Source organism: Trachypithecus francoisi, unplaced genomic scaffold, assembly GCF_009764315.1.
Source record: "Trachypithecus francoisi isolate TF-2019V2 unplaced genomic scaffold, Tfra_2.0 Lachesis_group6, whole genome shotgun sequence".
NCBI classification, from domain to species: Eukaryota; Metazoa; Chordata; class Mammalia; order Primates; family Cercopithecidae; genus Trachypithecus; species Trachypithecus francoisi.
In genome coordinates, this window is record NW_022681471.1 from 43,010,255 (window position 1) to 43,037,550 (window position 27,296).

Sequence of the window (27,296 nt, forward strand, 5' to 3'; positions counted from 1 at the left end):
TAAACATTCATAAGTTACCATGAGCTGAGAACCTAAAACATCAGCATGGTAAATTATTTTCATACCAATAGTCTCAATTCCATAGGAGATCCAATCAATGGCAGGCAACCACAGACAAATTAAAAACATCTTTAGTTTGCTGAAAATATTTGTGAAACAAAGGCATATTATTTGAGATTTTTTCTTTTATCTTTAAGCAGCCCATGATGACATTATATAGTCAGGAAAAATAAATATATTTAAGAACAGAGCAACAAAACTTTAATATATACTGGTGCTGTTCAAGGGAGCCTAATAAAAAGAACTCCTGTTTGTGGTGTAAGTTCTGAATTAATTTAACAATAAGGCAAAAGAGCTAGTATATAATAAACTATCACCTTTATTTTTGATAACTCTGGTATTGGAGGATATGGCTTCTACCTGTAGGCATTTGAGCTTCCCAATACTGAACCCAAGGATTAAACAAACTTCTCCATCTGGTCAATGGCATTGCTGGACCACTGCAGTCCTGCCCCACGAGGGCAGGCCTTTTGTAAAATGTGTAGTCTGGAGAGGAACAGCAGAGCAGTTGCTTCTTGTAGGTAGTCTGCTCCCAAGAGAAAGAAGACAGGAGGGGCTGAGCTGCACATACTTAGTTCTCCTTCCAAACTAACCAGTCAGATTAATTCGTTTCTCCTTTGTGGGGAGGAACGAGTAAGTGGATGAAGACAGGCCACTTGGAATGGGGAAGAAGTCCTCCTTCTGATATACAAGAAATAGTATTTATATATGTGTAGATAAATGTATGTATAGGCATATTTCAGATTCCAATCATAGCCACTGAAGGCTTAGAGAAAAAAAAAGGAGTGAGGAGGGGAAGAAAGTAGAGAAAACAATGGAGATCAAAGACAAAAACAAAGAGGACGAATACAAAGAAGACGAGGAATATGAGAGGAAGATGGGGAGACAAAAGCCATTTAGATGGGAAAAAGTACAGAGGGACGTTTCTGTACACTGGAGGCCAGATGTAGAAAGTAGGCATTTTCAAAAGTACTTAGAACAACATACATGTAAATTTAAAAGCGCTGGCATTTGCTAGAATACTGTATTAGCCATATTGCTTCCAGCTGTAAGTAATAGCTCAATACAAAATGGTTTAAGTAATAATTCTTTTTCAAAATTTGAAGATAGGAGGGCCCCAGGGTTGGTTAATTCAGCAGTCAATGATGTCATCTATGAAACATGTTCTTTTCATCTTTCCACTTTACAAGCCATAGCATGCTAAACTTGCCCTCATGAGCTGGTTCCTCTTATGGTCCCAAGGTGGCTGCCACAGTTCCAGACATCACATACAGGTGGAAATGTCCAGAGGTGAAAGTGGAGGCTGTCTTTCCCTTGCATCTCTTTTTAAGAGTGAGGAAATCTTTCCCAGAATCTCCCAAGCAGACTTTTTCCCATACCTTCTTTGTCACAATTGTGTCCCATGCCCGTGCCTAAACCAATAATCTGGAAGGAGGAATGTGACAACTGTGATTGAAAAGTGTGAACAAAATATATAGCTGCTGGAAAAATGTGAACAAAATTGAGATTCTGTTAGCAAGAAAGAAGGCTATTAGGTAGGCAGTTGATTGTATCTGATGTTCATATTCTTTTTTATCTGTCCTTTATTTCATCATCCTGTGGGCTGCTTCTCTGTCTGAATAGTGATTCAAATGAAATTTAGGTTTATGTATCTCTTTCTGCTTGGGGGATTTATATCAAATATTTTGCCGATTCTTGTTCTAATAAACAAATTAATAACAGAGATATTAACAATGCTGGATTTGGACTTGATTGTTACTGATAAGTTTATAATAAGTATTACTCTCTTTTAGGAGACACACACATGCGCACACACACATAGCTGAAAACAACTGGTCAGTTTAGTCAAGAATTGCAAAACTCCTCAAATTGCTAAGAATGGTTGGTCAAACCAGTTTGATGTGTTTATAGGCAAGCAACTAGATGGTGAATTTTTGTACTTTTTAGCCAATGATATGGCATCACATAGATAAAATTAAAGTCATCTTTCTATTTGAATCAAAGAATCAAAGGAAGGAGAGGGTGTATGTGTGTGTGTGCGCGCGCACATGTATGTGTTTGTGTATTGTTCGTATATATATGAACAGGTATTTTGATATAAAAAGTCAGACCTTCTTTTCTTGATATTTGCGTCAATCCTTTTGAGCCTGTGGAAAACATAAGGTAATTAAGGCAAAAAAAGATGCCATTAGCTTGGTTGCTAGGCAGCCTGCACTCTGCTTTACACAAGGAAATAGAATAGCTACAACAAAGAATCCAGAGCTTATGAAAAAGCCAGTTTGGATGCATTTGTACCCCTCAGTTTGCAGGTGCCCAGTCTGGACCTTCATAACTGAAGAATGATAAAAGGGCGAGATAATTATCTTCATATCTCTGATAAACAAAACCCCCACTTTCCCTAAATTATCTTGCTCAAAGGTACTTTAGAAGGCAGTCAGTATAGCAGAAACTGCAAATGTTAAGGTGTTAGACAAACTTGGTTTACATTCCAGCTCTCACTTTTACTAGCTGGGTGCCCTTGAGCAAGTTACTTAGACATTTGAGCCTCAGTTTCTCCATATGTAAAATGGATTTGTGAGCTATATTTTCTAGGACTACTGTGAAAATTAAACAAGTAACATGTAAAAAGTGACTATTAGAGTGCCTGGCTCACAGCTACCTTTTTTTCCACTTTTTCTCCTTTGAGGCTAGGATGACCTTATTGATTGGTGGTGACCTAGCATCTAAGTTACAATCTGACTTTAGCTTCCTACTCTCTTGAAGTTTTCTGCTTACTGGCAGAGAGTCTCTCAGTATTTCCAGCTTTCAAAATTATAAATGGCATATTCTCAGATCAAATTATGTAGTTTGATATTTGCCTATCCCCGGCTTCTGTTTTTTGTTCCCTATTTGGTCAACAGGTCAACAACTATTTATGGAGCGCCTGTGATGTGCTAGGCACTATGCTGAACCCTAGGTAGAACACTGAACAAGACAGACGGGTTTCTAGCAATGGTATATTAGAACCAGTCCAGAAAAGCTGATTTTGTGCATCTTTTCCCAGCTCTGCATTCAGTGACATCAATTGGTAGCTTGAAATCAGGCATGATAGTAGTAGTTACACCACAGAAACGGGCAAATGCTACAAATAAGAGTTTTTTTTCCCTCTCCATATAGCTGTTGTCAAACACTTACTAGCACATCACTCATTGCCACCCTTATAGACCTTAATTTTAGTGAGACACACAGATAATAAATGGTTAAGCAAATGCATTAACAGGATCACTGTATTTCTCCTTGCCCAATAACTTTCAATGAAATGGAGATTTCTATATACAAGGAGCATTGCCTACAGCAGTGGTCTGCAACATCTCTTAATTTATACCCTTGCTTCTTTAACAAATAAAAAATGAATGAAGAAAAAGCTATCAAAGTGATACATACACATAGTTTTAAAAGTCAAGAAATGCTAAAAGGTTTATATAAATAACAAAGCAGTCTATAAGGCCTTCCTTCTTCCCTTCATCAGAAGCAACCACTTTCATAGTTTTTAGCTCTTTATTCTGGTATTTACTTCTATGTTTCTAAATGCTATGCTGCTACTGGTGACTCTTAATTAATCAATTTTGAGCATTATTTGTTGCATTACTATTATAGTTGAGGAGCACTCTTAGTTTTTTGTAGTTCCTTACTCTCCTTTAAACCTTAAATATGGTTATGTCATGATTTATAGTTAAATCCACATTTAGTATTTTTAACATAGTACCTAGGTAAATATCATTTATTGCTGATCCACATGATATACTATGGTTATAATTCTTGTCACATGTAACTTTTCATTTTTACCAGGTTAATAATTGCTTTATTTTTTAATCTGCTTACCTTAATTTGAATGTCTAAGTCTTTCCATACTTTCTGATAAGGCTGTAAAATCCTCTCAAAACATTTTATACATAGTAAAGCCTATTAAATCTCTTATCAATTTCATTTGTTTTTGCTGGGGCTCTCTGTCTTCCTATTCCAATCTAAACATGTTGCTCCCTAAGGCTGCTGCATAACTATTAATATGCTAGTTTTCTATTTTCATAATTCTTAAATGTCTCTTTCTCTTCTCTGCAGGATCTACTGTTTTATGAATCTCGTGTCCTATTTTCTTGGTTTAATCTGTCATTTTTGTGGAGCACACCCTGAAGTAGCTTTTTACAGGAGGTAAATTTTTGAGATTTTGCACGTCCGAAAAGTCATTATTTCATCTTCACTATTGATTGATAGTTTGAATGAGTATATAAATCTAGGATAGAAATCATTTTCCGTCAGTACTTTGAAGACACGTCACATTGTCTTCCAATTTCCACTGTTGGTATTGAGAACACCGATGTCATTCTTATTCCTAATCTTTTGATACAACCTATTTTCATTCCTCTTTATCCCCTCAGAAACTTTTAAAATGTTCTCTTTATTTCTGATGCTATGAAATTTCATGATGACGTATGAGTCTTTGACACATAATATGCTGTATTGGTGGAGGCTTTCAATCTAGAAGCTGATTCCTTATGAGAAATTTTCTTCTATTGTTTATTTGTTATTTCTTGAACAACATTGTCTTTCTTCTCTCTGGGAATACTATGAGATATACAAGATATAAGATGTCCTTGGTTGATCTTTTAATTGTCTTATTATTTATCTTATATGGTCCATATTTTTGTTTTTAGTTTTCCTTCCTGGGAGAGTTTCTCATCTTTGTGTTCTAACGCTTTTACTAATTCTTAAGAATGATTTAGTTATATTTTTAATTTCCAAGAGTTCATTCTTGTTGTTTGATTATTTTAATAGCATTCTGCTTTTGTTTTATCAGTACAGTATTTTCCCTATTTCACTGAGGTACTCATTATAGTTCTTTTGACGTTTCCTTCTGCTCTCTATTTTATCTGTTTTTTCCTCAGTTCCTATTTTTTCATGTTTTTATTTCATGTTGAAAGTTTTCCTTAGATGTCCGCAGATTTGAAGGTTTATGCGCATGATGGATATATGACAAGTGGCTTCAGTACAGGGCAGTTGGCCAACCAGTTGCTTTTTGTTTGCTTCTTTTGGTCAGTGTCTGTAGGCCTTGGCTTTTGAGGTAGTCTTTTTCTTCAGAGAAGAGTCTTCTAATCTTCTTGGAGTCATAATCATAGCTGTCAGTATTCCAGAAGCAATGTTGGGAGAAGACTGGGATTCTCACCATTAAGAATGAAAACTTTAACTCCATCACTGTTTTTTTGTGCTCCACCTCATTTCCAACTTCCTTTTTGTCTAGTGCCCCAGCTCTGGAGCTGCTCTGAATCATAAATCTGTTTCCTATAGACATCTGCACCTCCCAGTAGAGGCGGGTATGGGGGATGTCTACATGTTTATTACGCAGACATTCAAAGAGCTCTCCCTCTTTTAGTGTTTGGCCTCACCTTCACTTCTACAGTACTTGGTGGTTGTAATTACTAAGTCTTTCCAGGATTCTTACGGGGCAGATCTGCTTGTTGCTTATCAATAATTCCCTCTACAGGCACTTAGGTTTGACTGTTCTCCACTTTGCTAAATCAGTTGCCATGTTTGTAGCAAATTTTTATTTTCAGATTCTGTGGTACAGGGTTACGGATGTTTCCTGATACCATTAGATATGGAGATTTAGTGTTTCTGTTCCTTGTTCTCTTTGTTTGAGAGTGATGTTTGAGAGGAGAAAGAGAGTGAAGTAAAAAAACAAATCTTGATTTCATTTTGTTTAATCAGGAAGAATATGGAAAGTCATAAAGGAAAAATAAGTCACAAAAGTTTGCCTGGCACCTGATAACCCCTCAATTAATGTTAGCCATTATTATTATTATTATTAAAGTTTTATTATTATTATATTATTGTGGGTCAGGCACTCTGCAGGGGATATAATAGAGATCAAAATAGAAATGAGATCTTTCCCCCAATGAAGGAGAACAGTTTTTGCATTTCAGGTGCTAAGGAAATTGGGTCTAAAATTGGGACTCTAGTACTTCTTGTCACCAGTTCAAAACTAGGACAAGGGACTTGAACACTATACTTCCAGGATGATGTTACCAGAGCCCTGTGCTCCTCTTCTGAAATGCAAACAATAGCAGCTGTTGTATATTCAGTGTTTACTCTGTACCAGGTCGTTTACATAAATGATCCAATGGAATCCTCAGACAACGCCTACAAATTAGATATATTAACATCTACATTTTGTGGTTGAGGAAACTAAGGCTCAAGGTAACTTGCTCAAGGTCATACAGCTGGCAAGTGGCAGAGCTGGGATTCCAACCCAGGGCTGCTACCAGATCCTGATCATTTAACCACACATTAGGCTTATGTTTTATTCCACTGTGCTAATAATATCTAATGCCAATGCTTTACTCAGGCAAAGTAACATTGCTAAGTGACTAATACTTTGATTTGAATAGATTTATTGAATTGTTTTCCTGTAATGTAGGTGGTACTAGGGCCTTATGAGGACCTGTGAAAAGAGAACAATAAATCAGAATAGAGAGATTTGAGGGGTGGGCACACCAGTGATGAACTTCCTAATTTGGTCTCAGGATGATTGGGCAAGGATTATAACTTTGTACCTTTAAATTTTGGCACAAGTTAGACTTCTGAATTAGGGTTTGATGCCTGCATTCTTCCTTTTCATTGTATTCCCAATGCTTGTTTTCAGTTAAATTCTATTGGCCACAAATATATATGGCTGGAACACACATTTTGGATATTTTTTCAAATGTACAGTTATTTGATTAAGCAAAGGAAATCCTCAGGATTTTTTAGCAAACTTGGGGACCTTATGCTCGTTATTGCTATTGTTTTCCATTACCCTAAATATGGGTGCCTGGCAGGGGGATGCTAGGCTGCAGCAGATGTGTTTAGGACTGGAACATTCCAGAATGGGGCACACCAAACAAGGTTGTCAGAAAAGGTTGCCTGCAGCTCACAGTGGCTAAGAGTGTCTTTCTACCCCATTCTTTACAAAATAAGGGTTTTGTGTTGATGTGCATCACATCAAACACATTAGTCTTTTATCCATCTCTTGGCTATGCCCAAGGGTTGAGATCATGCATTACTGGAGGTGCTGCCTTTAATAACAAGAATTCAATTATCATTTGGTTTCTTGATCTGTGCATGTGCCTGACTTTTTGTTCAAAATTGATGTGCCATTTTGTCCTTCAAGTGATGGCTTTTCAAGCTAGGCATGTTTTAATGTACACTTCTGAGGACAAAATTCTTTGGAAGCCGGTTTTGTGTCTTCTCAGACACAGTAAATCTGAACTGATGGTAGTCAACTTAACAACAGCACGAACCATTATACTGAACAAATTCAGATATTACTGTTCCTGATCCAGACCTTATTCTCTTGGATAAAACTTTAAAAGCCTAGGGTAGAGCTATCTAAAGTAACAGAATAAAAACCAGTGATACGTTTTAATTATCATTCATAATTAATTCTTTCAGGTTCAGGTCTATACAGCAGGCAAAAACAATAGGCTTAGTCATCAGTGGTCTCACCATTTTGGACTGCGATGTCAACAAGGTCATCTCTCTGACAGAAGTTCCCGCTAATTCTGTCTTATTTTTTTGGAGCTTCAGTGAGAAGCTGGATAGAGGCCTGTAGAGAATGCCTCTTCTTCCCGTGTTCCACCTTTTACCTTTTCTCTTTCTCATTATTTGTGGCAAGTGCAACTAGAGACCTTTTGTGAATGATGCCAACAGAGTGTGCCCTTGATGTATGGGAAGAGGCAATTCCCTTGGCTGAAGGGCACAATGGGTGAAACAGGAACTCATACCAACTACAGCACAACTCCAAGGCCTCAAAGTGACAGTGGGCCATTGTGACAGCCCCTCTTTTGCAAGTGAATGCTGTTACTATAGCTATGCTATAAGTCTCTCTACCATAGTGTTGTGGCTGTGAGTACATGTGTTGTCTAGGCTAGAGAATCCTGAAGAACAGGCTTCCGTTTCAGTCGTCTTTGGGAGTTTCTGTCAGTCAGCTCCAATAGGTCAATCAGAGCACAAAAGCCGGCACAGCCTGGCCAGCTGAAAACCCAGTGTGTTGGAGCAACTCAGAGTTGGGAATGTTGTTTTTGAGTTTTAATCTTCACTTTTGGCTGTAGGTAGATGCAGTTTTCTTTCCCAGAAGGCTCTGTGCCTTTCAAAACAGAACACTAGCATTCTGTTTGCTTTCAGGAGCTTGCTGCCCTGTTTTTTTTTTTTTTTTTTTCACTTATTTGTTTTACCAGTATTGATTTTATACTCCACTTTCCATCCTTCACTTATTGTCATAACCTACCAAAGCCCCCAGAAAACAGTCAGGGTTTTGCAGAAATTCCAAAGACAATCAAATAGAGCATCCAAGAATGTCAGGAGGGGGAATTAGTGAAAACCTCTTAAGGGAGCTCAGCGTGTGCTAGGCAACTAAGTGTGGATACCTTGGTGGCAGCACATGCCATCCATTCATGATCTATTTCTACAGAGTACATCTTGAGACAGGGTGATGAGGGAAGATCATTGGAATAAAACCCTCTGGAGATGGAGGTATTGATTTCTGCTCTGCTAGTAGTTAGCTCTGTTATGTGGGGCAAGGTTTTGGCCTGAACAACTAGAAGAATGGAGTAGTTATTAACATAGATTGACAAGACTAGTTGTAGATGGATCAGGAGGATTTGGGGTGAATATCATGAGTTCAACATTGAGTATGTTGATTTTTAACATCCAAGTGGAGATATAAAAGTAGGCAATTGACTATATGAATCTGGAATTTAGGCTATAGGTCTGAATTGAAAGTATAAATCTGAGAGTTGTGGCATAGATCTAGTACTTAAGGCCACGAGAACAAAAGAGATCACCAAGGAAGTTAGTGTGGACAGAGACGAAGACCAAAGACTGAGCTTTGGGGCACTCCAACGTGAAGAGAGAGGTCAGCGAGATGAAGAAGAACCCTTAAACAGGCTATAAAAATGTCTACAAGCTAAATTTTGTCCCTGAACTATACCAAGTATTAGGAATTTTCACAGGAGTTCAGAGCCAGAAGGGACCACAGGGGACATATATTCCAATCAAGAATGCTAAACTGAGAAACAGGAGACCTGGATTTTACTCCTTATTTTATGCTCAGGTATGTGAACTTGACAGATCATGTAACTTCTCTGTGTCTCCCTTTCTTACCTATAATGTAAGATAGTTAGACAAGATGACTTCTAAAGTTTAGACATTCATGATTCTGTGTTCTCTTTTCACAGAGGAAGAAATGGAAGCACAGAGAAAGCTGATAAATGACTTTCTCAAACATTCTGGCATTAGGCACTGATCACAGGACAGGGTATCATCTTCGAAACTGATGTCTTAAAATCCTGCATGTATATTAGAATATTTGAGGAGCTTTTAATAATGCTGATTACTGGGGTATCAAACTAAAAGCATCTCTTTTTGTTGGTCTGGGTTGGGTTTAGCACTGCTATTTTTGACACTCTTCAGGTAATTCTAATGTGCAGCTGGTGTTGAAAACCCCCACTCTACATTAACAGGACATGGCAGTGTCTTGCTATCTGCTACACCTCTCTGCATCTTGACTTTTATTCTAATAAAAAATGATTCACTCAATTTTAAGCCCTTTTTTTTCACATGAAGGTTGTTACAGGAGCTTAGCTTTCTAGACCTTGTGAAACCAAAGTAGCAAGTATCAGCTTTCCCTGATGCTCAGAAAAATGGCATGACCATAGCTTTCTTGAACTCCATCCTAGAAATGAAGTGACATGGAAAACCATGAAGCCATGGCCGCGTGTGTGAGGGGCCATGTGGGGGGAGGTACAGAGAAGAGAGGAATTGTTTTCTCATCCTCTACCTTTTTGGAAAAAAGATACAAGATTTTATACAAAAATAAACTTACAAGGTTAATGGGCAGTGCATCTGGGCATAGTATACAAAAACATTGTTGGTTTTACCATATTTATTTAGCAGGCATAGTTATGCTATCCACCCTAGCAGTCCTACTGTTTTAAGTTGAAGCTTTGCCACTTTGCACACCAATAGGTTTTCTGACTAAAATTCACATTCTCTATACTCTACAAACTTTGGTTCTAGATAGCTGGGTGCATATGTGTCAGGGTGGATGTTTGCGTGTGCATACATGTGAGTGTGTATGTGTAGGTATGTGTTTAAAACTGAATTCTAATGTTCACTTTCTCTGGGGAGCATGTGTCCAGAAAAATAGCCATTTTGAACTAAGACAGGATACAGACATGAACTGTGGAGACACATTATTTACAGTCTTTCCACACACACCTACCACTCCAGTAGTGCCAGCAAAATGATTTTACCATGCACAGTGCACCAGTAATTAACCTGGCATATTTCCTTTGAATTACCCTTGTGTATTCTATGCTTGTTTTTCTTAAGTGCCCTTTATAATTCTAAATCATTTCCTTAGTTTAGAAGCATAAAAAATATTGTGTATGACCTGGTTTGCTCATAAAATTGTCATATTTGATATATTTAAAGATGTGACGGCCTGGGGAGAAAAATAGGAAAATTCAGGGGAGAAACTGAGCAAGTCCTTAGAAACAATTTTTTTCCTCTGGGTCTTCATAGCTCTACTTCACTCAGACGTGCAGACCATAATAATGAACACAGGCTTGGAATATACTCTGAGATCGCTCTAGGGTGACCAGGGCTCAAGATAATTGTAATTTTTAAAAATAGGTTTCACCGTTGTTTGGAACCATCTACAATTCAATTTACTTTATCGCACAAGCCATGAATAATGCTATGAAAGAAAATGGACAGGCTGGTGCTGCCAGCCTGGTTCAGCATTCCAGAAACATGCAGTTCTATGGATTCAACCAGTTGATAAGGACAGATTCAAATGGAAATGGAATTTCAGAATATGTAATCCTGGACACCAACTGGAAAGAATGGGAACTCCATAGCACCTACACTGTGGACATGGAAATGGAGCTGCTACGTTTCGGAGGGATCCCTATTCACTTCCCTGGTGGCAGGCCCCCTAGAGCAGATGCAAAATGCTGGTTTGCAGAAGGGAAGATCTGCCATGGAGGTAAGGAATGGAAAATCGCTAGTAGTCAATTTGGCTCAGCTTGGGTTACAAGGGAACCTCTTTAGGAGAAGGCGTATTTTAATATTGAAACATGCATAAAATCAGTCATTTGCATTCGAGTGACGTACATCTCTTGGCACTCTATCTAGTTAATTTAAAATAATAAGAACAATGAGAGATACTTTGCAGCCCTGAATAATCATCCACAATTTAAAAGCCTCCCCACCACTCTTTTTAAAAAGAATCCCAGTCTTTCCCAAAGAGTTTACTCTAAAAAGAGGAAGACATTAGCCTTCTTCTTACTCTTTTGTAGGCTATGACCTATGATTGTTTCTCCTGCTTTCAAGGTCCCCTATCCATCCCTTGATATTTCCAAATCCTGCCAATGAGGTCCCACCACAGAAATACCATATCTATACTCTCTCCTCTCTGAACTCCCATTGAAATAAAAGTTTGTGCCTCACAGCTTAGCACAAAATTGCTTTTCATTGTTTCTTGTGTACTGATTTTGTCTCCACCCCCACTCCCAAATATATTGCTCCTTGAGGGTAGGGACCATAGCTAATAATTTTTATGGTGCCCAACTGCCCAACACAGTAGGTATCCAGTAAATACTTGCAGTTTGATTGACTGGTGGAACTCCTCTAGCTTGTGGAAGAGGGGAAACTTGGTCAAATCTCTGAGAGCCAGAGGGGATCATTGGAAGGACCCATATTATTATGCAACTGTATACCATACTCTTAAAACCAAATGCATCTATTTGAAAGGGGCTTTGATTTCTACTTTGCTTTAGCATGATATATCCAGCTACCTCTTCACTCACATCATATTTCCCTCAAAAATCTTACTAATCTATCCAAATATTTAGATTTTGTGGAGGCTAAGTTACATTCTGATGAAAGCACTAATTATCAAAACCAGACTTACCCTCACGCTTGAAGGAGAAGTTCTGTATTTTTCATCTATAACTTGCAAGGTCTATGGGCTCAGGTGAATTAAAAAGGCCTTTTATTTTATGAAGGCAAGGTAATACTTTCCCTTCACAGGTGAGATAACATATTTATTCTCAAGAACTCTATTGCTGTCCAACTTAAATTAAGGTACTCAAAGTTTTCCATTCGTGGACTTTTCCTCCAAAGAAACACTCTGGTAAGCCTTAATTCATGTGATTTGTTATTGTCAGAGTGGTGAGTGGTTTTGCTTCAGAACAGTGAAATTGCTTTCTGTGTCCATAAAGTCAACAAGACAGACTGTGCTGAGAAAAAATGGAATTAGGTTAGGTAGATGTAGCTTGATTTTAGAGTCACCAGAAGCATGAGGAGTCACTCTGCGGTGCCCTTTATTTACTGCCTCTCTCTGATAATGCCATTCTTCCTCTTCCTCTCACTCTCTGCAGGCATCGACGCTGCCTTTGCCATGATGGTCTGCCTTACTTTGCTTATAGCCCTGCTGTCTATTAATGGATTTGCTTACTTTATAAGGTACATTTTTTGTTCTTTTTGTATATAAAAAATACAAGCCCATAATAGCCTTGTTAATATTGATTTCCAGGAAGTCCTGTTTCAGTACAATTGCCTCATTACATGACCCACTGATTTTCTTTTTTCCACAATGGTTTACCATTCCTACAGGCCCCATTTAGAGTGAAGTGTTTTCATGATGCCAAGAATAACTTCCTCAGCTGTGTTGTCAGTGTTGTTGTCTGTGAATAGATCTGGCTCTCAACACAATGGTGAAATAAGAGAACTAGTACTTTAGGGCCTGTGTACTCCCTATCTTTGTTCTCCTTTCTCCTAGCAGAGTCTCCTGTAACCATCTCCTTGCCCAAATGATATGTGATGATAGGGAATGGAATTGAGATATTTTAATGAATTCCAAGAATTAGGCAGACTTTGCTAAAATCCAAGCTCTAGGAATAATGATATGAACTCATAGGACTATAATGGGGATTAAGTAAACTAAAATAAGTAAAGCACCTAGAACAGTATGTGACTCATAGTAGGTGCTCAATAAATGGTAAAATCTCAACCGCTTCCCAAGACCAAGGAAGTCTCTTGCTGATTGTTGGAAGCTCAGGATCTTCACTTTGATATTCATGCCTTTTGTCCAGGGTATCACATTCCAGATTTCTACCATCTTGCTTCCTTGGGCAAAAGTTATCCTGTCTAATCATCAACATCTTTATTATCATCAAGTTTTGCCTTCCTCCCTCAGATCCCTTAGTACATGACCAAATAATCTAATGAGGTACTACAGAATCAGGGATAAGTGGCTGAAGATGGCCTAACATGACAGCTCTTTCTTATAAACTTTGCATTTTAACACTTGGACCCTCTCCATACTAGAACAATTGGAGGAAAGTGAAAAATAAAGTAAATTATAGCCATCTCATTTTCCCATTGCCACCCTGCAAATCACATCATTGTCACCTCTTATTAAGGGTGGTCCTGACAACAATATGGCCTGGATTGGTAGGGAATAGAGTGAGGCTATTTTGTTGAGTTCTATGAAAAAATTTCTATAGTATATTAAATAGCTATGTGACCTTGGGCACGCCACCTAACCTTTCTTGGCCAGAATTTTCTCATTTGCACAATGAAGAAATTGGATTAGATGATGTTTAAGAGCCTTCCCAGCTCTGATATTTTAATAAGTCTGTGAAATCCTGGATTGCAACCATAACAGGTGTTACTCTTAGTGTTTAAAATGTTGGCATAGCTGTGAAAAACTTCTATTATCCAATTTCCCCAGTATTAGAAATTTGATAAAGTCACACAGAGTCGTAGGTAGCTTATGAATTGTTAAAACACACTTGATAAAGACACTAGTTCAAAGGAATTTTTCTTTTTAATTTCTGTAACTGGATATATTCCTGCTAAGAATAGAAATTCAATATCTTTAACTTAGCTGCTGCCAAAGAATAAAGTATTTAATTAACATCATTAGATACTTAGCAAAAATAAACTCTATCCAATCAAAAAGCTTCCCTGTCTAGAGAGATTTGAGGAGTAACAGACTCTGTCTACCTAATGCCAAAACATCCCATGGCAGTGTGGAAAATGTAGTTACTCAGCTGTTTATGTTACTTGTCAACCCCCCAACTGACAGTTCTCACTCATCTTTCCCACTGTATGGACTGGTTCTTTGGGCTTTGAGTGAGCCTAGTCTGCAATTCTTGGAAAAGGAAGGAAAAAAGAAAAAAAAAAAAAACAGTGGGGAGGGGTTTGTTTGAATCTTGTGGGCTGAAGGGCAAAGATTGGAGAGGAAAATTATTGGAGAGGGACCTGATTAGAGAGGAAAATGATTGGAGAGGAAAATGAGTTTGAGACAATTGGTACTTCAAGTGGTCACAGAAAACTCAGAGATGGGAAAGAGGTACATCATTTCCCAGACTCACTTGGTCCTTGGTTCTTCAGCTAACAAAGCACAAAAGATGCCCCCTCTTTGCTGCCTTCCTCCCTCTCTGCCCACCACGGCTGCAATCAGAAGAGCTGAGCGGCTGATGAGATTCTGTAATAGACAGTGATTACTTGCAGGAGAGTAACTCTCTGTTCCTTCCTTTTCTGTATGTTTTGATTGTTTAAGTTTTTTTTCAGAAAGAAAGACATGCAAAGAACCCAACCACCCCAAAACAAAGGATTCTTTGAACTCCTCCTTTCTCTCTACTCCTCCGGAACCAGATTGCATCGCCTTTCTATAAAGCTCTCCCGTGCTTTGTTATACTAATGATGATAATGATAATAATGAGCCCTCATACTTTCATAGTGCTTTATGCTTTTCAGAGCACTTTCACATACATTATCTGATTTGATTTTCAAAACAACTCTATAAAGCAGGTAATGCAAGGACTATTATCCTGCTAGATGAGGACACTGAGCCGTGAAGAGGTTAAATTATTTATCCAAGGTCACCTGGACCTGGCTAATTAATGACAGAATCTGCACCACATCCCAGGTATCTGGATTGGGAGTCCAGTTTGCTTTCTACTAGAGTGTACTCTGTAGCATGATTATTTTTACAGGTGTGCCTGTTTTAAGACAATTCACCACACATATGAAACAGATAAGTTAGGGAGTGATGCTTTACTTTGCCAAAAGATTCATGTGCTCTACCCAAGAATCCACTACAGGACTCTTTTAATTTTCTCTGCAGGGCAGCAGCTCCCACAGTGATAAGGGACATATTTGTTGGCAGACAATTAGAAACGCATTAATTGTTTGTTTACAAACCAGTGGAATCACTGAGAAAAACTGAGTTGCTGATACTTAAAGCTACAGTGACATTGCAAACTTCTTAAAGCAACTTGACAAAGCATTTTGATTCAGTGGTTGTTTTCTCCACGATGGCTCTTGGCTTTAACACATTCCACAGAGTAACCATTATGGGGTTATGGAAAAAGCAAAGCCAAATTGTAGCTGTCAGAGCCCCCAAGACAAAACAACAAAACAAGTATACCGACTAATCAAGATTCCCCCCAGGTCTTCAAGTTGCCCAGTCAGACCTACCTGACTGTGTGAGTACACATCATAAACTCCTATGTGTCTAGTAATTGATTTGTAGAAAATAATTACATTCACTATAAATTAATGGGCATGTTTAGAGAGAATCAGGTTTAAACTGTGTCTGTAATGCTCAGACAAGAGACCAATTCAGTAAAGAAGAAAACTCAGTCAGCCTACTTGTTTGGAATCATGTAGACAAAGCAACCAACTGATTGAATTTTTCCACTTTTCAACCTGTTGCTTTGGCAACTTTACAAGACAAGCGTCTTATGGGCAGAAATCTGGGCCCACAGCCAGGGAGCAAGGATTCAAGTTCCAGCTCTGCCTCAGGCTAGGGGATCTCATGCCAATTTGCTCAATTTTGTTTTGTTTCTCTAATGTGTTTTTGTCTATAAAATGGAGATTAATGATTCTTGGCCCTGGTATTATCAGGATAAATACTATGGCATATGAGAAAGAGTATTGAGTTCCTTAAATGTATTCAGAAGTGTTATGAATGTGCCCTTGATGTGGGATCACCATTTTATTAGCCTGAGATACCATTCCCATGTAGTGCCTTCGCACCTCTCTTTTGATGCGTCTTCAAGAGCATTTCAATTTTTCTCTTTTGGTCTTTGTAACTGCAAGTTGTGCGGGCCGGGTTGCTTCCTTCTTTTCCTGTGGGTACTATGGTAAAAATCCATGTGTGATTATCCTCCCAATTACCTTGTATACCTTGTATATTCTTTAACTGTTATCTTAGGGCAAATTAACCCTGGCTTTGCCAAAACACCCAGTCCCTTGTGACCCTCTGATTTCATGTTTGTTTTAGGCGTCGTATAAATAAAATCCAGTTGATCAAAGGACCCAATAGAATTCTACTGACTTTGGAGGATGTAACGTTTATCAACCCCCACTTTGGCAGTAAGGTAAGGCATATCCTTTTCTTTTGCTGCCCTGTCCAATATGGTAGCCACAAGCCACAGATAATTATTGAGCACTTGACATGTGGCTAGTCTGAATTGTGATATGCTATAGGAGTAAAATACTCAGTGGGTTTAGAAGACAGTACAAAAACATGTAAAATATCTTATTAAATTTAAAAAAATATTTAAACAGTTACAAAAGTTAATTAAATGTCAAAATTAAATATTTTAGATATATTGGGTTAAAGTATATTATTAAAGTTAATTTTACCTGTTTCCTTTTATTAATTGTGATTACTAGAAAACTTAAAATTACATATATGCTCATGTTACATTTTTATTAAATAGTGCAACCTTAGAACATTGTTGTGCAAGTGAATGAGTGCACTTTGAGCAGTAGTTTAGCGTTGACTTTGTGTAGTTGTTTGTATATATGGGCTAAACATTTGATGGTAATTTCTTCAAGGGCAGCAATATATCTTTTAAAATGTTAGCCTACATAATGCTTATAATATAGTAGGTGCTTGTAAAAGTTTGGTGAATTAATCAACTAGTGAAAGAGAGTTGCATTTCACCAAAGATCTTCACTGGTTGTGATTGTAATGTAATTGGTGATCTTCATTAAAGGCCTGCTACTATGTCCTCCCCTGGGGCTAGGCTTTGTGAAAGATGACATGTAGTCCCAGATTTCAAGAGGACTGCAGTTAAGTTAGAGAGACAAATCATACCATACAAGAGAGACGATGAGCGCCATGTTGTACAAAGAAACTAGAGTGTGGTAGAACTTCAGAGGAGGCAGATCAGTGGAGGGAGGCTTTTCAGAAACTCAGCACAAAAACTGAGTCTTAATGAAGGAAGTATAGGATTTGTTTAGGTCACAAACTGGTAACCACCTTTGTTTCACCCTCACAGTTATTAAGAGAAAAACCAGAATTTTGAAATTATGAAATTACATATAAAAATCTGGATTTCTGAGTTTTCTTTAAAAGTTGGAAGATCTGTCAACCTTGGATCTCATCCTGACAATTGGCTATAACTCAGTAGTAGTTGTGTTTTGTGGAAAAGGCATGTTCTTTGCAGTTTGATACATTCCTACCACTCTACATTGTCTTATACTCAGCATATTTCGCCTCTTTATATTACCTATCTGGCCCCATAGGTGAGGCATCCTAGGCAGAGGAAACAGCATAAATAGAAGCTTGGAGAAGAGAACATGTGGGGAAGAGTACTGTCAAAGCTAGCTAGTGTGTCTCCTTGTGCTAGTATATGTAGCCACAGTAAAGACACTAGTCTGTAATTTATAGTATGGTAGTGGATGTAGGAAGAGTATACAAACACCTTATATTGTCTTCATGTGCCATTTACTCTTGCTACACAACTGTGCCAGATTTGAGAATTAATTGTTATCTCAGTGACCAAACTGGTCTTTTGCCTGAAAGTGAAATTGAAAGGTATTTTTAATTAGTTGGCTGGGTGAGAATGGATTTACATGGTACTACCCTGAGCAGTTGGAGTCAAATTAGTTGTTCAGCTGTTTGATTTAATTTTCAATTATAACCCTAATTCTTGCTTGTTTAAATCATCAGATCTTTTCGTAAGGTTGATATTGTGTTCCTGGAAATGTATTGCTGAAAGCCAAAACTGTCACTGTGGCTGAAGCCTACACTCCACCCTTGTGGCATAAAAGTTTATTGATATTAGTCCCCATTTTTGGAGCCACCAAAGGACCCTGGGACTCATGGTAGTGGAATTTGTCTGGATTTGCCATACTCAATATGCCTTGCATAAAATTTCCTGCTTTAAGTAGAAAGTATAGATGTTGAAATACAAGCTCTGAAGCAATCCTAATATATAACCCAATACTAAGAAAAAAGTATTCACTTTTGTGACAAGATGTTTTATCCAGAAATGGATGTTCAGTAGTAAAAGTAGATGATTAGAAATTATTGTCTAAATGTTGCAAAATATAGTAAAGTTTCAGTCAAAAGCAATAAACCTATTTGTAAAATCCCCACTTCTTTGGTGGTATCCATGTCAAAATGACAGTTCATATCAATTGCCTAGATGTTTTAGCTCTAACCTATCAAAATGATACACATAGCTCAATTTTGGACTGAATGAGGCTTTAATTTGTATAGGATTTGCAGTAGTCCAGTGTAGTCTATAAGACCTCCACCTATTCCTCCTCTCATTTGTACTGAGACATAAGCCATATTTGGTGACTAAAGCATACCAGGCCTCACAAAATCACCATAAATAGCTGAGCAGTGCTACCTTCAGGTAAACAAAGTACCTAGGGTTTTAAAATCTTGCTCATCCTGATAGTTTTTTTTTTCATTTGTGCATACATTTTGACATGAGAATAAAACGTCATCACTTTTTACCATATGAGTGACAAAAATGAATAGTAACAGGCTATTACTGTTACTAAGGGATTGGTATACCGTTATAAGGGATTGGTAGCCTTATAGTAGGGAATGTTCTTTTGTAAATTAAAAAAAAGATTGTTTTATTTTATTTTATTTTTTTACTATTTTGGCCCAGGTGGAAAAGGATGGCATTACCCTAGAAGAACATAGCTCTTGGCCTCCAGATCCCTTTTGGCATTTGGCTTGTATCGGAGGTTCTGATGGGAAGAGATAGGGGAAGCATACATTTTCCTTAATTGCTGTGTAGTCACAAACTTGCAGCTGGCTGTGCCTAATCAGTCAAGAAGCCAAGCCAAGAATTCCATCCAAATGGAATGTCTGAAAGTGTAAACTCTTAGTGAATATAAAATTAATTCCGTCTAGAAAAATTGGCAGGTCAGGAGAAGTCAGGTTAGGAAAGGAAGTTTTTAGAAGAAAATGAAGCTGAAGTCAAAATGTGTGTGGATTTTGGCAATTCTCTTGCTTTCTCCTTTGCCCTTCACGGAGAGGTCTATATCTCAATATACAGATCTAGGTACTCCTGCTGAGATATGAAAATAAAGAATGAAAGGGAAGTAGATTCCTCCCTGACCTTGCTCTGTTGGGGAGTGTTCAGGTTGATGCTGGGGTTATGTGAAGAGTCAAGTTTTCCATCTTGTCTGAATTTTGAGCTGTTGAGATTTCAGCACATTGGGGGCTGGGTGGAGTTTACCATTGTCTTGGAACTTTGTGATAGTCTTCATAGAAGGAGCTTAACTCAGGGCTAACTCAGCTGTAATCTTTAGTTGATCAAAGACTATTAAGGGGTAGAGTGTTGGGAAGTAGTTAAGATTAATTTTTATTGGCAAGCAAAGTAAAATAAAGCATAATGTAGTTGTGAGAGAGCACAGGACCAGATATAACACCAAGATCTTGTCCCAGTCCCTATGTACCTCTCTGGGTTTTTGTTTCCTAATTATAAAACAAGGATGTTGGAGTTGAGGGTGGGGCACTCCTAGACAATACCAAAATGTAACTGCTAGCTCTGGATTGCTTTAATTCTAAGAAAGGCACATTTGGAGGTATGGAGAATATGAGGAACCTGTTGATTTATATGTCTTCATGTGAAATAAGTCTACTGGTTCAATTGAAGAGACAGAGGTTCAATTTTAAAGGTTAACACAGATTGCAGGTACTCTTCCTCTTGTCATTCAACTGTGCAGTTCCCAGCCCTTTCCTACCAGACTTATGTGTGCAAGTTCAAAAATCAGGAATAGAGAATTTGACCCATTTAAGCATCAGACTCATAAATTATATATAGGCATGTGATCTGCTCACTCTCTACTATTATTGCTTTCTGGGATCCCTCTGCCATTAATTTTACCTGCACAAAGAAGGATGCCATTCAGGATAGTATCACAAAAAGAGCCACTCCTGAGGTGGGATGCTGTCCTAGGTCTGCTATTGACTTTTTTTAATGTTAGATTTTTAGAAACAATAATTCTTGTAACTAAATAATTGACTAGCTGTATGATATTAGGAAACTTATTTTATCTTTTTTGGTCTTACTTTTTGTCTATAAAGTGAGGGTCCCAGATTAAATTATGACTGTCATTCTTTCTTGCCCCCATCTATAATTTTAATCTTCTCTAGGAGATGGAAGCACCTTTATAATTTTTTGGTGCTACATGGTGGTTAACAAGGTACCAACCCTGAACTAAAAAAAATAAAAGTTCAGAAGGATAGGAAAATCAATCATCCTCATGTTTACAGGGTTCAACTCATATGGTTCTTTTCTTAGGAATAAAAAGAAAATTCAGATAAGCTCTGTGCTAAATCATGAGTATTTTGTTCATAACTTTTCTTTCCTAATCCTTTCACAGAGAGGAAGTCGTGCCAGTGTGAGCTTCCAGATTACCTCAGAGGTCCAAAGTGGGAGGTCCCCAAGACTCTCCTTTTCTTCCGGGAGTCTAACTCCAGCTACCTATGAAAACTCCAACGTAGCGATTTATGAGGTAAGATATTTAACAGCTGTCTAATCTACTGCTTTCTTGGATTTTAAAGTGAGGCAATGATTTAGTAACTAGTCTTTGGGTGAAAATACTGGGGCTTTTGGCAAGTCTTTCCAGTTTGGTGTCTGTGTTTGCTTATGAACTTGTTTAGTTGACATTCTTGGCAATTATTTTCCTCAGCAACAAATCTACTTATTTATAACTTCACTGATCTTTCAACTCCATATATTTACTATGCATGTAGAAAAAAGTTCTTGAGACCCAAACATTTAAATATGTCACTCACTCCAGAAGATATATAGATAATAATAGAAGAAATGACTCCCTGAGTCTATTGTTTGTAATGAGATGTCTAGAGACATGCGTGTGCATGGCAGAGTTTGGGGTACCCTTCTCTTCAAATTCTAGTTGTTCTTTCTGTACTTGTTATCCTCTGATATTGAGACTTTAAAAATTATTCAGTTATTTATTTTCCTTCACCTGTTCTGCCTCTTGGAGTAACAAGTTACTTTCTGCTGCTGAAAATAGAAATCCTTTTCATTCCACTGAGGTTTCTGTCTTTCAAGCTTTAAGAGGCCACCCTGTACCACCTGATCTAAGATACTAGAATTTGGCAACCAGAACAAATCTTGCATCAGAGAGATGAACTGTTTCTTCTCAGCATGAATGAGTTAAGCAGGGGGTAAAAGGGAAACTAGACTGCCTTTCTGTTCCTTCTAAGTGAGGCCTTCTCAGTGTGGTTTCCTTGTTTTGTTTGAAGATACTCCCAAGAGCAGCAAACACTCTCAACTTCAACAGTTTAACTACAAATAAAGTCCAAAACAGGACAGAATGAGTTTTTAGATTGTCAACCACATTGGATTTTTCAAATGAATACTCTTCTCCATTAGATAAATAATTGACAGGGACCTTACTATGGTTTGAATGTGTCCGTCTCAAAATTCAGGTGTTGAAACTTAATGGCCAATGTGATGGTATAAATAGATGGGGCCTTTAGAAGGTGATTAGGCCATGAAGGCTCCTCTCTCATCAATTGAACTAAAGCCCTTATAGAAGAGGCTTCATGCTGTGTTTGGCTAATTTGCCCTTCCACATTCTGCTCTGGGAGGACACAGCATTCCTCCCTTCCGGAGGGTGCAGAAACAAGGCACCATCTTGGTAGCAGAGAGCAGCCTTCACTAGACAGCCAAACCTGTTGGTGCCTTGATCTTGGACATCCCATCCTTCAGAACTGTAAAAAATAATTTTCTGATCTTTATAAATTACCCAATATTAACAGACTAAGACAGAAATTGGTACCAGAGCAGTGAGTTGTTACAAAAAATATACCTAAAACTGTGGAAGTCGCTTTGGAACTGGGTAAGGTGCCAGAAAAAGTCTTGATTGCTGAGAATGGAGTGTTAAGGGAAATTCTGTTGAGATTTGGAAGAAGAGATGAACTGTATGGAAAGCCTGATTCTTCTTAGAGATTACTTAAGTGGTCGTGAACAATCGACCACATTGGTAAAAATATGTACATTAAAGACCATTTTGAGGAAGTCTTAGATGGAAATGAGGAACGAAGTTGGAAAAGAAGCCATTCTTTTATAAATTGGCAAAGAACTTGGCTGAATTATGTCCATATTCTAGGACCCTGTGGAAGGTAGAATTCGTGAGCAATGAATGAAGATTTTTGGTGGAAGAAATCTCTAGACATTTAAGCATTCAGGGTGCTGCATGGCTTTTCTTAACTGCTTATAGTAAGATGCAAAAAGTGATAAATGACTTAAAGACAGAATGTATTTTTTTTTTTTTTAAAACAAGGGAAACAGAACATATAGAGTTGTAAAATTCTCAGCCTTGCCATGTGAAGAATGAAAAAGCATGTTTAGAGAGAAAACCAAGAGTGTGACAAAAAAAAAAAAAAGTTTGCTAAGGAGATTGGTATGGATAGAAGGAAGCTAGATGCTATTCATCAAGATGACGGGAGAGTGGGAGAATGACCCCAAAGACATTTTGGGATCTTCAAAGCTGTCATGCCCTTTACAGGCCCAGAGAGCCAGGGCCTTGAGCGTCGAACTGGTTTCAAAGTAGAGGCCAAGGACACTGATGCGGTCCAGGGCACCTGTGAGATGCCAGGGCTTGCCGCCTGGGGCTGACTCAAATCTCTGCTTCCCATATTTCAGTGCAGGGCTCTTTGACCTTCCCAGTTGTGACTCAGGTGGTCCAAGGTGTGGCTTGGCCTACTGCTCTGGAAGATGCAAGCCATAAATCTTGGTAGTATCCACGTGGTGCCAACTTTGCAGGCTCTCAGAGTGCAAGAGGTATGGAGGCATGGATACATCCATCTAGATTTCAAAGGATGTCTTGGACAGCTTCAGCACCCAGGCAGAGACTTGCCACAGGGGCAGGGCCACTGCAGAGAGTCCCCACTGGAACAATACCCAGTGAAACTGTGGGGTCTGGGCCACCACAAAGCATCCTTACTAGGGCAATACTCAGCAAAACTGTGGAGTCAGGGCCGCCACAAAGATCCTCCAGTAGCATAGTGCTTAGTGGGGCTTTGGTGCACGGCCACCCTTGACACCCCAGACCTGTAAAGCCACCAGAATGCAACACCAGTCTGGGAGAGCTGCAGTCATACTGACTCCAACCTGTGAGAGCTGTGGCATGGGTTGTACCCAGTTAAGCCATGAAGGTGGAATCCACTGGGGCCTTGGGGGCCCAACGCCCACCCCAATGTGTCTGGGAATTGGAACATGGAGTCAAATATTATTCTCAAGACTTAAGACTTAATGTTGTTTGTTTTGTTGGATTTTGGACTTACTTGGACCTGTTACCTCTTTCTTCTTGCCTACTTCTCACTTTTGGAATAGAAATGTCTATCTTGTGCATATCCCACCATTGTATTTTGGAAGCATATGATTTGTTTGATTTCACAGATTGATGTGATGATATTAAGAGCTAATTAGGCCACAAGGCTTCTGCTTTGTGAACGATATTAAGGCTCTTATAAAAGAGGCTTAATGCAGCCTTCAGCTAGCTTGCTATTCTGTGTTCTGCCATGTGAAGACATAGTATTCCTCCTCTTGGAGGATGCAGCAACAAGGCATCATCCTGAAAGCAGAGAGCAGACCTCACCAGACCACCATACCTGCTGGTACCTTGATCTTGGACATCCCAGCCTCCAGAACTATGAGAAATATATTCCTCTCTTTATAAATTACCCAGTCATAGGAATTCTGTTATAGCAGCACAAATGGACTATAGGCCTTCCACACCAACATTAGCATGGTGTATGTTTGTTCAGTCTATGTGAGGGCTTTGACTTAAATTAGTGGCAGAAACCTCTGGATCTTGCTTTGAACTTAATTCAATCAAAGAGGAGACCGCTTCAAATGTAAACTTGAGGTATTGGGGAATTGTCAGCTCTACTCTCTCAAAGACCTAAGATAGAGTAACCAGATGGCTTTTGAATGTCAAATGGAATGAACTGATGGCTTTAGAAATGTATTGACACCTCTGGGATTCTGAAGTAAATCTCCATACCTTGGTTTTTATCTGTAAAATGAAGGGTTGAACTAAATTCTCAACCTTGGTTGCTTACTGAACTCTCCTTGGGGAAATTTAAGAAATACCTGCTCCCAGGCCCCACCCTCAGCAATTCTGATTCAGTTGGCATGAGGTGGGGCCAGGTATTGGTATTTTTTAAAAGTTCTCTGATATGTGCAGCCTGGGTTGAGAATTGCTGGTCTAACAGACCTCTAAGGCCTTTTCTGGCTGAATATGCTATCATTCTCTGATTCTGTGGAATAATTTATGTGTGAAATTGTGGTATGTTTTATTTGGTGGGGCTGGAAGGTTATAGTGTAGAATTGAGAAGGGGAAAAAAATTAACATCTATATGTAACCGGCCTTTAACAGTCTGTCAGGTATTTTCTCATTTTGGAAGGAGGCAGAGAGCTAAGAATGACTATTGGTCAGTCAGATCATGAGTGTTTTTAAATGTTGTAGGCCAAATGGGGACTTTATTTTTACAAAAGGAGGGTGTTATGAGAATAATACCTACACGGTGAAGTCAATATTAGGCTGATGGCACGGTGTGAAGGAAGGCAGTGAGGCTAGAAAACTGCCCTGACTAAAGAGGACTGACTGAAGAGGTTAAAGAGGACTCAAAGAGGGGACATAAGCCAATAGAATTAACAGATGAAACAAAGACATAGTGTGTCTTCTGAAACAGTACTCTATTAGGAGTGTTTTAAAGAAGACTCGTTGTCTAGTTTCTGTTTAAAATAAATCAGATTTTCATAAGAATTGTCATTGGAAAACCTGGAATTTCCAGATAAGGTGCCTGGAGTAGCAGATATCTAATAGCAAAAGACAAGTTTCCCTAGGACATGCTATCACATTGTACTACACTCACAAATTCACACTTTATTTTACACACACATGCATAACCTTTGGAATTGTGTGGGAAAATCAACCCTTATTTCACAGATAGCCTTTGAAATGTGAAAGGAAAGCCAGATGAGCTGACTGCCAGGCAGAAAGAGCTGCGAATGGCAGATGCAGTGGGGACATGTCATGATCTGCTCTAATAGTTATAGTCTGGGTGAGACGAGGTGTGGTGGGCAGCAGTGTAACCCTGACACATTCAGAGAGAGCCCACTGAATTCATCTTCCCTCTTCATTTTCTGACTACTTTGTCCCCTTTGCTTCTCCCTGTGTTTTCCTCTTTGTCTCGTCTTTCTCTCTCTCTATTCATCTCTCTTTCTCAGAGCATTTTTTCTGTCTTCTCACTTTCTATATCCCTTGTAACTCTCTCCCTGCCCACTCCCTTCCGTCAACCATCTTTTCTTTCTTATCACAGAATCGCAGATCATCAGAGCTAAAAAAAATCATCTAGTAAGTCCAGAAATCATCTAGTAAGTCCTAAGGAATCATCTAGTAAGTCCAGCTTTATCAGTGAGGAAACTGAGGCTCAGGCAGATTGAGTGGCTGTTCTAAGGCCACCCTTGAGTTTGAAGCAGAGCCAGGTCTAGGATCTAGTGCTCTTTCCCTTATTAATACACCATGGCTTTAGTTCAAAACTGATGGACATTAAATTACTTCTAAAAAGTTCAGTGAATAGAGTTTGATGTTTCTTGCTCTTAATTAAAAAGTGAGTGATGAGTGAAGTATTTTATCATTCTCTCTTAGAAGAAAAAAACAAAACAAATAGTGCATGTGTGGTGAAGATAAAACTTGCCCATTTCCTCCCTTTTCCTCATTATTCATGAAGTAGAATGCACACAGACTCAAAAATTTGCTTACAAACTTTATGAGAATTATTTAAATCTTAAAACAAACACACAAAAAATCTCCCAAACCAAAGAAACACCAACGAGAGGAAAGAGCAACAAAGTAGGAGATGGAAGACCTTGGGTCAATTGTGGCTCTGTTACTACCTAGTTTTCTGACCTTGGAATAGTCACTTAATCTCTTAAGTTTTCAGTTTCTTTATCAAAATATGCAGGGATTGTGTTAGGGATACCTATGACCCTTTCCAGCTCTCACATTTGTTAATTTGGCAGGAAAAACCTCTGCTTAGCTGCTGGTGGCAGTTAATAAGCCAGACAGAAGGCTAGCCCATGTTTGCAATAGGGCTGGCTCTAGGAAGAAGGTATGGGGTACTAGGTATGAGGCAGAGTCAGGACTGTGAGTACTGATGTTCAGGTTGTGCTCTGCAAAAGGGAACTACATCTAAGAGGGTAATATTCACATTGTAACATATGCCAACTTATGTGTGAGTGGTACCAAAGTGGGCACAGAGATTCTGGCTTCCCAGCCTAGTTCTGGAATGAGGTGGTAGAAGAGCCTTCTCACATCTACATCTATACTGGCACTCCCAGCTATGCACATACATAGTCACTGGTAAACTCATGTGTAGCTGGGTATGTACTATCTTGACTATTTTCCAGAAGTTTCTTGAGGTTGCTTTTCTCTCCTGCCTAATATTCTCAGAGGACCAATTTCGACTTCTCACCCCCACTCCTAATGCCTGACTGCAAAGCTGACAAAGAGGCCTCACTGGGCAGATAGAATTTGGTGATGTGCAGAGCATCCATGCTGCTAGTGGAATGTGCTCCCTGGTGTCTGGGGGATGTGTCCATAAGTGAGAGTATGGTATGTGTATGTATACAGCCAGGGTGTGCTGCCTAACATCACAGGGCTGCCACAGGCTGTATGATAATATACTCACAAAGTTAAGATTTTTAAATTTGAGAGAAAATACCCTTTCTAACTAGCACAAAAGTGCCATAGTGGCTAGCAGTGACCGTGGGCTCAGTAACATAACTGCAAAGGTGCCGGGAAGGCTTTTTTGTTCACTAGTCTTTCCCACACATTGG

The 27,296-nt window shown here is 38.7% G+C and overlaps 1 protein-coding gene across 1 annotated transcript in view; it reads left to right on the top strand.

Annotated features, from left to right (window-relative positions):
* The window catches only part of GUCY2F (guanylate cyclase 2F, retinal), a 97,002-nt gene that overhangs the window by 11,135 nt on the left and 58,571 nt on the right, over nt 1–27,296 (top strand). Inside the window, 4 exon segments of the mRNA XM_033201145.1 lie at nt 10,768–11,122; nt 12,519–12,603; nt 16,436–16,532; nt 20,800–20,931. Of these exon segments, the coding sequence (XP_033057036.1) occupies nt 10,768–11,122; nt 12,519–12,603; nt 16,436–16,532; nt 20,800–20,931 (669 nt within the window).